Source organism: Trichosurus vulpecula, chromosome 1 (genome assembly GCF_011100635.1).
Source record: "Trichosurus vulpecula isolate mTriVul1 chromosome 1, mTriVul1.pri, whole genome shotgun sequence".
Lineage (NCBI taxonomy): Eukaryota > Metazoa > Chordata > Mammalia > Diprotodontia > Phalangeridae > Trichosurus > Trichosurus vulpecula.
The window spans coordinates 522,440,918-522,454,250 of NC_050573.1; the positions used below are offsets into that span (position 1 = coordinate 522,440,918).

Below are 13,333 nucleotides of genomic sequence, written 5' to 3' on the forward strand. Positions count from 1 at the left end.
AGACATGGTCACCTGTTAACAAATGGCAGGGCTAGAACTTGAGCCCAGATTTCCAGATTGATCTGGCCATTTTTTTTTTGTAAACATTACTCATTGTTGCTAATTATTATATGATCACTCTATAAAAAGACAGATTCTCTGGCCATCATTGGACAACCATTTATTGACATACCCCCCATTTGCAGAAGCGGCCTCTTTACCTCTGGCTCATCATCAAATCTTCCACACCAGTGGAAGATTCCCTGCTGCCCCATGGGCCCTTCACCCACCTTTCCATGCTGTAAGGTGACAGGAGAAAGGACACTGTGTCCCTAACATTTTCAGTTGGCCTTTTTATGGACAGTAATGAGGCGGTGGTGGAAACTCTCTAGCTGAAGGGTTTCAGAGGAGGTTGGAGGCTGGGTTTGCTACACAAAGACCGGCAAACATATAAACCCCTGAAGACCAGCTGAGGTAACCCACAGAAGCAAGAGTTTAAAAAAAAGCCTAAAAATATATTATTTGTAAATGAATGAGAGCATTAGAGGAAAAATTATTAGAAAACAATTGAGAGCTATGGGAGACAGAATTGGAAAGAAAATTAATAGCTTAGCACAAGAGGTACAAAATTTTGCTTAAGGAACAAAGTTCCTGAAAATTAGAATGGACTAAATTGAAGCTTATGACTCCACGAGAAAATAAAAATTAAAACAAAGTAAAAGACTAGAAAAAAGTAGAAAAAAGCTGTAAAAAAAGCAAAAACAAATGACCTGGAAAACAGATTAAGGAGAGATAATTTAAGAATCATTGGACTACCTGATAAACCATGATCAAAAAAAGAGCCTGAACATACTATTTCAAAATCTTCAAAATAAAAAAACTCAGATCTCTTAGAACCAGGGGGCAGAGTGAACACAGGAAGAATCTACCAGTACTACATAAAAGAAACCCCAAAATGAAAACTCTCAGGAACATTATAGCCAAAATCTAGTGCTTCCAAGTCAAAGAAAATGTACTCCAAACAGCCAGAAAGAAAGAATCCAAGTCCCAAGGAGCCACAGTTGAGATCACAGAAGATTTAGCAAGGAATCATGATAAAAGAGTGGAGAGCTTGGTATATGATATTCTAAAAGGCAAAGAATACAGGCTTACAACCAAGAGTAACTTATTCAGTAAAACTGAGTATAATCCTACAGGGGGGAAATGAACCTTTAATGAAATAGGAAATATAGTTAAGTAGGACAATTTTGAAATTAGTATGTAAAATTTATTATATAATTTTTTAAAGTGTTTTGAAATGGAGATTCACAATTTCTATTGAATCTGATTTTTGTGTTCTGCTGTATGTATAGAAATGCTCTTTTTTGTGTTTAAGTTGAAAATAAAAACAATTTTTTAAAAAGGCAAGTATGATTATGGAACATTAGTCAGTAACCGGTTGCAATAAACAAGACAGAACTGGAGGACAAAAGTCCCAATCTCCAAATAGGAAAAGAGAATGAAAATTTCAGACTATAAGCTAAGTGAGATTGATTCATTCCTGGCAAAATTCTAGAATCTGTTAATAATTGGAAGGTTAATTAACATCTAGAAAAGGAGGAGTCATAATCATAAAAATAACAGCATTGTTTCATCAATAATAGGCTAGTTTTTAACAAGGTTGCTACTAGTAGATTAAGAGAAATTATATAGGTTACCAAAAATTTTTAAAGCATTTGAGAAGCTTTTTCATCACCTCTGGACAAGATGGAATGATATAGGCTAGAATCTTGGGGGTGGCCTTTTGACTGAGTCCAAGTTTTACAGAACAAATCCTTTTATTAAGGGGATTTGTTCTGTGAAGTTTGGATTCAGTCAAAGGGCTGCACTTGAGGACCTCGAGGTCCACATGTGGCCTCAAGGCTGCAGGTTCCCCACCCCTGTTAAGACAATAGTACAGCTGGTTAGATACAGAACTGGTTGAATAACCAGACCCGAAGAGCAGTCATTCGAGGTTCAATGTCCATTTGAAAGTAAGTTTTAGGTAGAATGTTCTAGGAATCTGTCCTTGGTCCTGTGCTGTTTTAAGATTTTTATCAAATGATTTGGATAAAAAAAGAGAGTGAAAGAGAGTTTATTAAGTACTTACTATATGGCAGGCACTGTGCTAAGTTAGTGAATAATGATAGATATGGAGGGAAAGATTATCAATAAAACATTTTAAATACATAGAATGAGGGGAAAACCTTACTAAATTTATTGTGTATTTCTTTAAAAAAAACTAGATAACAAATTTAACTTCTTATAGTCCTCTTTCCTATTTTTCTTTGTATCTTGAAATATCTGTTTATGATTAGGTTCACATGTCTCCTCACCCCGCCGTTGCAGCTTGTTTTTCCCTGCTTACTTTAATGTAGTTATACACCAAACTCTCTATGTGTTCACTTTGTTTTTTAATGAAAGTGAGGTTAAACATATGCCTGCTCTCCCTATCCCTTTCTCCATGTTTGTATATTCTTCTCACAAACTCCAATTATAAGAAATAGCAAGTGTTGTTTCCCCTCCCCCTTCCTTTCTTTATACTTTACTGGTGTGATATTTCTCCTTTTACCCTGCTTTTTCTTTCCCCTCTTCAAACACTCAGAATAAAACCAATCCACTTTGAGGACTGTTTTTTCTTAACTCCCTCAATACCCTTTGAGGACATCAGGGTTCTGATAGGATAGTTATTTCTTTTCTCCATACTAGAATGTTAGTATTAGATCACCTTACAGTTCCTTCCAATTCTCCGAATGTACCTTTCTACACCTTTCTGGGCTCAAATTTGTATTTCAAAGTTCTTTTCCAACTCTAGTCTTTAAATTAGAAATGCTTGAAAGTCCTTGATTCCATTTTTCCCCCCTGCAGGATTATATTCAGTTCTTCAGGGTAAGTTATTCTTGGTTGTAGGCCTTTTTTTGCCTTTTGTAATATTGTATTCCAAACTCTCCTCTGGTTTTTATTAGATACTGCCAAGTCTTGTGTGATACTGATTTTTCCTTGGCACTTAAAGTGTTTCTTTCTGAATGATTATAGTATTTTGCCTTTCATGTAGGTGCTCTAGATTTGGACTCAGACACTCTTGGATATTTTCAGTTTAAGGTTCCTTTCAGTAACTAATTGGTGAATTCTTTTTATCTTTGCTATCTCATTTTAATGGATCTGGATAGTTTTCATTTGTGATCTCTTGAAATATGGTGTCCAGGCTTCCTTTTTTATGATGGTTTTCAGTTAGTCCAGTGATTATTAAATTCTCTCTCCTTGTTCTGTTTTCCACGTCAGTTTTTTTAAAAATCAGCTTACATTTTCTTCCTTTTTTTCAATACTTTGACTTTGTTCTAAAATTTTTTGTTGTTTTATAAAGTCATTGATTTCCTTTTTGTCTATTCTGAACTACTTATGCTCCTTCTAATTCTTTTCTCTAGAGCTTTTCATTTTTTAAATCTCTTCATTTCTTCTAGGTATCCATTTGGCCCTTTTAGAAAAATCTACTTTTTCCTTTAAGTCTCTGCTTTGCAGATGTTATGGAGTTAGATTTGCAATAATTTTGATACTGTGGGTATTTTCTTGGATTGACTCATCTCCTCCAGTATTAGTTCCTGAATTGGGGTTTTGTGCCAGGGCCACACCCCACTTACTGATCCACTCTTGGAATAGGGGGGTGATCAGCCCCACTTGTTCTTTCACTGAGTGCTCTATGATCTATCTGCCTCGAAGGGTTATGCCCCCATGGATCTTTGAGGTTCAGAATACTGGATCCTCAGAGCCCTCTCTAGAGTCTCGGAATAGAATGTTAGGGACCTCAGAGGCCCTGGATCATCCTCATCTAAGTGCTGTGGTGCCACACTAATTAGCAATGTTCTGGTTACTCTCCAAGGACTCCCAGGGTCCCAATCCTGAGGCTTTCTCAAGGAAGCCCTCGACTCTTGAAATCTCTGGACACAGAGCCTCAAAGGCTACATTTGTTTTGTCTCTAGTTACAATGGAACTCATGTTACTTGAAAAGTCCCTTTTCCTATTGCCTGTAGGCTTTTAGTTGCCTTTTTTGTGCAGTTCTAGGATAGAGGAAGTCACTGTACTTTCTCATTGAATCTATTGATTGTTATTCAATCTAGAGAAAATTTAGGGTTTTGCTAGAATTAGGTTTATGGGAGCTAGGAGTCTGCCCTCCATTCAGACAGCCACCTTGGCAGGAAGTGTTGCCATTTCTTTCAGTGCCCCCCAGGATGATGCTTCATCTGGGACTAGTGACTTGAATTTATCAAGAGTGGATAGATGCTTTTTACTGTCCCCCTATTTATCCTGGTTTTCAACTCCCCGATAGTCATTTTGTCTTAGCCTTCCTACTCCAAAGAATATTCTCCTTGAAAAATAAAAGAGAAGCAAAATAAGAGGGGACTGGTTTTGCTTTCTCTTCATCATCAGTTTTCATTGTCCCATCCACCCGAGCTATGAGCCCATCCTTTCTTTTCCTTCACATAGTTAAAAGAAAAAATAATCTTTTTTGCTGTCTTTAGATTTCCCTACCAGCCTCTGCTCATTCTAAGCTATTATTACAGAACTTTGCCACACTTTTGTATTTATCTGCTCTTCTATCTTTTAAAATTTTTTTAGATTGGCATTTGTTATGAAAGATAGAGACAATGTTTTGTTTCCTTTTTACAGTAATGTTTTATTGATATCTCTTTAAATTTTTAAACTTTTAGTAAATATACAAAAAATGAACATTTTCATGTTCAGAGTAGAAAAAAAGAATTATATTACTAATTGCTAGAATTACTAATCTCTATCATATATAGCTTGCTTCTTTTAAAAGGTATGTAATAAATTCAGCATGTTACTTTTAGAGTTGTCCCACTTATTCACATTTCCTTCTGAACTTCCTACTGTGTTCTTCATGCATTTAAAAAAGTGCTTCAGTAACTCATTTTACTTTCTTTTCCTCCCCATCACTATTCCTTTCTCCCCTCCAAAATAAAAAGAAAAACTTATTCTTTGTTACAAATAAACAGCCAAATGATCACATTTGCAAATCCTCATTTTTGCTATGTCCAAAAATATATGCCTCGTTCTGCACAGTAAGTCTGTCACACCTCTGTCAGGTCAGTGCCATGCCTCATTACTGGTCTTCTGGAGTTACCGTAGTTAGTCATTTCATTCATCAAGTTTCTTAAATCTTTCAAGGTTGTCATTATAATGCTGCTGTTATTGTATAAATTGTTCTAATGGTTCTGTTCACCTCTGCAGCCCTTCAAATGAGTTTTTCTCTGTTTCCCTGAAACTGTTCCTTTTCTCATTTCTTTTTTTTTTTCAAGGAAAAACAAAGTTTATTAAGGATTTGCCATATTGGGTTGTCTTAAGAAATCTCACCATTTGTGACGCTTGTTTTCACAAGTGGGTCAGATTCAATCTACTGAGCTGGAGTGAATCTGAGCCCTTTTCCTCATTTCTTATGGCACAATAATACAGCTAGGTCATGGTTAGTGCAAGTAACAATCATCTGAAGTAGTCACATGTATTAGAATTTGCACTATTCAGTTACATTTTGTAAAATACGGTCTTTGGTTTCAGCCCAGTGGACATATGTGGTACAAATTCAAATGATGCAGCCACTTCAGGAGATTCGTTAGTCAATCTAATCTTGATCTAAATGTATTCCATTACATCCAAATACCATTTTGTGTAGCCACTCCTCAATTGATGAGAACCTTCCCTTTCTTTCTAATTTTTTGCTACCACAAAAAACTACTTTAAACACTTTTTACATGTGAGCTCTTTTCTTTTTCTTTGATCTCTTTGGCATTTAGGCTTATAGTAGTGGTAATGCTGGGTCTATAGGTATGTACAATTTAGTAATTCTTTGGTGTGAGTATAGTTCCAAATTACTGCCTAGAATGGCTGGGTCAAGTGACTTCTGGGTGGCGTGAGCAAAAAGATGGAGGACTAGATATTTTCTCTGATCCCTATGACCGCTCGAACTTCTCCAAAACAGAAATAATATGCCAAAGATAAAACAACTTCAGCTTTCTCCAAGGTCTAGGATGCTGCTCTGAATCGAAAAGGAAGTTTAAAAAAGCAAAAAAACCATAAACTAACACTTACTGATCCTGAGTTCATTCAGCACCCTGCCTCACCTCACATGCAGTGAGGCTACCATTATTGTTCGTCCTTCATCTTTTAAATGGACCGCAGCATCACAGGGTGATATCTTGTGTGTGAATTGGATTTAAGTGAGCCAAAGTTGCACAAAGTCATCAGCCCCCCCCCCCCCCACCGCCGCCACCCCTCCCCCCGTTCCTGAGTCATTGAAGTCTGGTGGCAGGACAGCCAAGATAGTCAAGATGACTAGTGGGATGCAGTGGATGACCTTGGTGTCTTTGACAACATGGCTGTTGAAACAAATTGTTGGCATCCATTTCACATGGTTAGGATAGACATCCCCCTAACTCACCAACAGGTTTGAGGCCTCTCAGTTACCCCTCAGCCTGGTTTAGCCTATCTGCCATGGTGGTTTACCAGGGTGTGGTCACTGGGCATCCTGCAGCTCCTTGGAGCCACAGGTGAGAGTTGGATGAATCCAGAGCACACAAAAGGTGGATGAGCAGCCCGGAGAAGGGCTTGGCAAGCCCTCACACCAGAGGTGCCAGTCCACTCTGAACATCCCAAACACGTCACGAGAGTTCACTAGCCAACCCGTGAACCCAACAAGTGGGTCTAAACAAAATCTAAACCTGTAGCCAGTCCCCCCTGCTCTTTCCAGTGCTGTGGAGACCTGGCTTCAGCTATGGAAGTTTACTCAGGCAGCAGCCCTTTAGCAACAAAAGCATACTGGAAACCTACCACCAGCACTGCAAAGCTCTGAACTGCTGGTGTGGAAGCAGACAACCCTGTAGCACCATCCCAGCACTTCTGCTAGTGCTCAGGGTGGACAACCCAGAGCACGAGCATGGCAGTCAGAGAACTGAGGAACAGAAGGAGCAGGATATATCACTAGGACAGGACATTATATGTATGGAAGACTATGCAGTGCCCCACTAAGCTTGAGGAAAAGTGCACACCATCCATCTGGGGCCAGTTCTGACACCCAGAAGTCACTTGGGGCAGAGGTCTAGGCTGGTAAACTGTGAATTGCCCTTCATGGAAGGAGGCTGAAACTCTGCAATCCAGCCCCCAAGGAAATCACTATCGGGGGGAAAGATTCAGAAAGTGAAGAGGGGGAAATCAGGGGGAAAAAAAGACTGAGGTTACTAAAGATCTCAAGAAGGAGAAAACTGAAAGACTTAGAACAAAAGCAGATAAATTAACAGGAAACATTTGTAACTGAAGAAAACATCATCCCTAGATCTAGTAAATGAATTCAGGCACCTCTGAATAAATATTGGGAAACAAAGGAAAATGATTCAACATTTGATGAGACAGAATAGCTGGACCAATTTACAGCTCCACCAATAGAGCATCAGTTTGCCTGTCTTCTAGAAACTGTTCCAACAATAGTCGATTTTTCATTTTTGTCATGTTGGCCAATCTGATAAGCATCAGTTGGAACCCCAGAGTTGTTTTAATTATCCTTTCTGTAATTTTGGTGATTTTTTCATGTGGCTATCAATAGCTTGTATTTGTTTTCAGAACTCCTTCCTTTTCTGTGTTCTTTCTTTTTTTCATCTATGTTGGTTATGAGTTCTGTGCCTTCACACTGGTTCCATTAGAAAACTCCCCTTTTCCTATCTCATCAGTTACTTCTCTTTGTTTCTTCAAAATTTCATTCTTGAGAGCTTTTCATTTTTTCTGGTCTTAGTTCCCCTAAGGATTTTAGGCTATGGGATTCTTCTTATCCCCTTTATAATTCCTTTGAAATCCATTCTCCCAAAATATACATTGCATGTCAGACTATGCCTGAATTTCTTTTAGGTGGCATAGAGGGTAGAAGTCAGGAAGACCTGAGCTTAAACTCAGCCTTAATTACTAGCTGTGTGACCCTGGGAAGTCTCTTTAACCTTTGTCTGCTTTTTCCCTTATCTGTATCAAAGGGATTATAGTAGCAACCTCATACAGTTGTTGAGAGGACTAAGTGAGATAATATTTGTAAAATGTTTAGTACAGTTCTTGACACATAAGAGGTACTTAATAAAAGCTTCCTCTCTCTCTTCCATCCTTCCTTTCCCTCCTTCCTTTCTGGTCCTCAGACAACAGACACATGGTCTGCTGCCAGGCCTGTCCTTTCTACCTTTCCACTTTGGAAAACTAGAAAGCTCCTGCTTTATCTTTTTGTCTGCTGTTTGCTATCTGCTTTTTATTAGCTTTTGGAATCCATAGTGACCTCCATGTCAACATCAAGTCTTAGGAGGAGGTCTTTAATGGAAGGGCCTCTCATATTCTAATTTATATTATAACTATTTGAATATGTCATTGTACCTTGTAGATTGTAAGGTTCTTGAATGAATGAAAAATCATTAATTAAGCACGTACAAAGTGCCAACCTGCAGCTTAGTGCTGAGGATACAAAGACTGTCCTGGCCCTCAAAGAGCTTACATTCTAATGGGAAAAACAGTAAGCATCTAGGAGTAGTGGCTTTGGGGGAGAGGGGTCATCTGAGATTAGATTGACCAGCCAGCACAGGGCAGAGCTGATCTGATCATGGTCCGTGGTCCTAGTACTGGAGTGAGGGGAGAGGGACAGAAGGAAAGGGGGCAAGGTAGTTAACTAGAAAGAAGAGAATAAAGTGAAGCATGTTTGGGGATTGCATGACACGGGAGACCCTGGCACAGGACTGCCCAGCATGGCATGCTCTCATCAGAGAAGGTGCTGCGCTCTGTAAGCAAAGAAGAATTAAAGTAGATCAAAAGAAATGCAAGATGTACAAATTTAGAGAATCCACCTCAAATGTTCACATGGACTATTTGTACCTGACCTGTGGTAGAGCATTCTGAGCCCGTATGGGTCTGATCAGCCATAGTTGGTCACACTGTCACTTGACTCTAACATAGTGATCTCATTTTGGTCCTCCTTGGGAATGAAGGACAAGCACACACACACACACACACACACACACACACACACACATACACACACACATTTTCAAGAGAAGCAGTCACCAGTGAGGGGAGAAGGGTCCCAGGGTAAGAAATTCATATAATGCATGGTCCTTGGTTTGGGTATTTAGTCTGGGAGGCTCTTGGAGAGGAGTGTCTGAGAGAAAGGAGTGCCTCCTTGAAGGCAGAGACCTTTTATTCATCTTTGCCTCCCTCCTAGTGCTTAAACAGTGCATTATTTATATTAGTCCTTCAGTAAATATTTGTTGAATGTTGAATGCATTGTTCAGCATCCTACACCTTGTGCAATATCTTAATAGTTTGTGTATGCAAGGCTTTGCTTATGCCCCTTCCCACGTTATATCTTGTTGCATGTGCAATCCATATTATTAATATTATTATATGAGGGGCAACTAGGTGGCTCAGTGAGTAGAGCACCGGCCCTGGAGTTGGGAGGACCTGAGTTCAAATCCAGCCTCAGACACTTGACACACTAGCTGTGTGACCTTGGGCAACTCACTTAACCCCAATTGCCCTGCCTTCCCCCCTGCAAAAAAAAAAAAAACAAAAATATTATTATATATTATATGAACTTATTCTTTTTCCCCAATCCTCCTCTTTCTTCTGACTTCTCTGTTTCTGTTAATGGCAGTCACATATGCTTGAAACTTCAGCATTTTCTTAAATTACTCCCTTTCCTTCCCTTCCTACATCTAATCATTTACCAAGTTATGTCTGTTCTACTTACACAATATCTTTCAATAACTGTCAGATTCTTTCTGCTGGCACTATCCCATTACAGGTCCACATTACCACACATAGACTATCACAACAGCTTCCCAACGGATTTCTTCATGTCTTATCATTTCCCCACCAACCCATCCTGTATATCAGTACCAGATTACTCTTCTGCATAAACCAGATTATGTCATTCCTCAGTGCAACACTTTAAAATCCAAACTCCTTGGACTGACTTTGCAAACCCCTCCACAATCTGCCATCCTATTGATGTGGGCTAATTTCATATTAATACTTAACCTTTATTCTGTGTTTCACCAAAACAAGGTTACTGCCTTGGTACATATTCTGTACTTTCCTGGATCATCCATCATAACGTGTAGAAATATATTAGTTCCAGCTATTGTCAATTTTTTTATCATCATCATCTTCATTGTCATCAACAGCTTTTAAGTACCTAATTGTGTGTAGTATCTGCTAGTTGTACAAAAGGATTCCTGCCTTTTAGACACGTATAGTCCAAGACATACCTTGGCCTAGTCATTCATGTACCTGTATCCCTAGTGTATTTATAGCCAGCTCTCAAATAGCCAAGGAAACAGAAGACAGCTATTGAAAAGATCATTGACATACCAGTTTTTCATCAGTCACTTAGCATGGTAAAATCAACGTACTTGAGTTCCATCTTTTCTTTCTTCTGCCATTCTTTCAGTAGACAAGCTGATGACTGTGGTCAAAAGGCAGCCAACCAGTAGAGGGGAGGAGTTGTAATAACCAAGATCCTAGATAATTCATGACCTGGATAATTAGTCTGATTAATTAAAAATTGACTTTATTCGTAGTTAACTTTTCATCTCTTAAGTAAGTAGATTCAGAATATGATGAACATAAAGGATTAGGAAGTGAAAAGAAATCTCTTTGGGAAAACTTGTAAGTGCCTTGTATCATGTTATTAATGGCAAAATATACGTCTTTTGGGTTTGAATACTGGTCCTACTAGAACTAACGGATCTTGGTTATTCCAGGATGGCCAGCGTACCTGCAAGATGGACCAGTGATTAAATATCTTGAGTTCACTGCAAAGAAGTTCCCTATATTATAGCCTTTGGAGAAGAATAATTTGTTGTTCAAGCTGAAAACTTCTCATGCCAGGTTGAAGCATTCCATGCAAGGAATGCTTTAAAGGCACAAAGATGAGGGTGATTATATCCTGGTTAATTTTATGCCAGGCCAGGACATCTTCTGAGGTCCTCAGTAACTTTCCAATCACAGATTAGATTGGCCACACTTGGCATTCTCGACATATTTGATTCTTTTCTGGTTTCCCATAGTTCTTCAAATCATGAGTATGTTGATCAAAAGATTCTTGCTCAGAATCTGAATTGTTTTACTGTTTTGTTTGTTCAAATTCAGACACACGAGCCTCATGTTGTAGTCTTCGACCTTGCTGATTCTGACACTATAGTCCCTGCGGCGAATGAAATCCTAAAATGCACTGGTCACGTGGACATACTGATCAATAATGCAGGGATCAGCTATCGAGGCACAATAATGGATACTACCCTGGAGGTGGACAAAAAAGTGATGGAGACAAACTACTTTGGTCCAGTTGCCTTAACAAAAGGTACAATGACTATGGATTTCTTTTAAATAGAGGAATGTCAGTTTGGAGTTTACTTAACTTGGCCCCTTGTTTAATCACCCTCTATCAAGTCTCCCTTTCTTAGCCATCCCATGATTTATGTCAGGACATTTGTTTTCATAATAATTCGGTTACTAGTTATTTCATTTGTCTAAATTTGGCTATCTCTAGTTTATAGCTTCGTCTCAAGATACTCCTGCAGCTTTTAATTCCATTGCTGCTGTTTTCCTCTTCAGTGTGAATTGTTATTGGTCAAAATCTCCTTTGGAAGAGCAAATAGGGTTTTCATGCCCAGGTCTTACCCTACATGAGAGAACTTAACAAGCACAGCTTTTAATTTGAGTGGTGCTTGCTGTTGATTTCATTCAGGGGGGAAAGGGACATTGAATTGACCATTTAAAGCTGTCGTTCTTTCCTTCCTTGAACACCTATTTTCTTTTTGCCTTTTATGAGCAAAGGATTATTTGGGAGATACATAAATAAATGAGACAATCTTACTCTTTAGGAAGCTCCAATTGTCACATTTGCTCTGTTAGTCACTCAACACGAATGTATTAAGCACTGTTATGTGCCAGGCACTGTGCTAAGCAATGAGATTACTGTGATAAGATTGGGCCTGATGGTGTGGCGACCACCATGGCAGTCTCCCCTTAAGGGAGACAATTTATACATGGAAATCATTATTATGAAATTAGACTTGATGGTCTTGAAACCATCATGATAGTCCCCCCTTTTTTCTTCTGTCCCCTTCCCTTTCTTCCCCATTTCTTGATATAAAACTTTGCATTGAGCTGATCCCCATTGTTTCACATGTTATTTTCAGAAATTGTCTTACAATAATCCTCTGGCATAATGGAGTCCTTCCTGGGATGATGGACGTAAGGATCCTCTATTGATCCTTGCTTTCTATGACTGGCTCACAGTGTCATAGTCCCCCTGTGCAGGTGCAGTTGTTAATAGGTCAAGTCCTTGTCCAGGGACCCAGGCTACGTCCAAGGAAAGACCCATGGGCCAGCCAGAGATGTTGGGGAAAGCAACTTCCTAATGAATTCGGATGCTGAGATTAACATATAAAACATTGGGAATCAGTTCATTGCAAAGCTTTATTGCAAGCAGTGGAGAAGAGGGGGAAGGGGAGAGAAGAAAACATACAACTCACATGTGATATTAACATCAAGTATAACTCATGTGAGGACGGTGCTGTGTGGGGAGCATGGAAACTTGGCTCCATTTAGCAGGAAGGGGGTGTTCCAGTGGGAAGGTGTACTCTAAAGTGTTCTTCTGAGAGTGGGGCTCTTATACTCTGATTTGGGTGGCCCCCTAGAGCTGGCCAATTTGTATGTCAGAAATCAGAGCACAATATTATTTTAGGGATTTGTTATTAGGGAGAAAAACAAGCTGGTGGTAGACAAAATATTGCTTTGGGGTTTGCATATCAAGGAGAAAAGTAAGTTGGTGATAAACCCCATATTATTTAGGGGACACAGCTGCACTAACCTTCAAAAATATTGTGTCAGTATCTTTCTACAAGTATGTTCTATAAGCTTACAGCCTCCCTTAGGAAACTGTCATGATGATCGCAAGACCATCAGGCTTAATCTTATAACAGTGGTTTCCATGTATAGATTCTATAAGCTAAAACTCCTTTAAAGGGAGATTGTCATGGTGGTCTCAAGACCACCAGGCCCAATCTTTTAACAGATACAAAAAAGGCAAGAACAAGGTCCCTGCCTTCAAGAAGCTCATGTTCTAATGGGAGAAGACAACATGCCAAAAAAGAATACCTCATTATATATACAAGATATGTGCAGTGTAAACAAAAGGTAATCTCTGAGAGAAGGCGCTGGCCTTCTAATGGGTGATGGTCAGTGGAGGTAATGTGAGCGGAGAGGTCTGGGAAAGGATGCCTGCAGAAGATGGGATTTG

The 13,333-nt window shown here is 39.2% G+C and overlaps 1 protein-coding gene across 1 annotated transcript in view; it reads left to right on the forward strand.

The window, feature by feature from the left end:
- DHRS7B (dehydrogenase/reductase 7B) overlaps positions 1 to 13,333 on the forward strand; it is a 67,843-nt gene that overhangs the window by 40,664 nt on the left and 13,846 nt on the right. Inside the window, exon 4 of the mRNA XM_036742252.1 lies at positions 11,179 to 11,389. Coding sequence (XP_036598147.1) covers positions 11,179 to 11,389 — 211 coding nt within the window. The remainder of the gene's footprint in view (positions 1 to 11,178; positions 11,390 to 13,333) is intronic.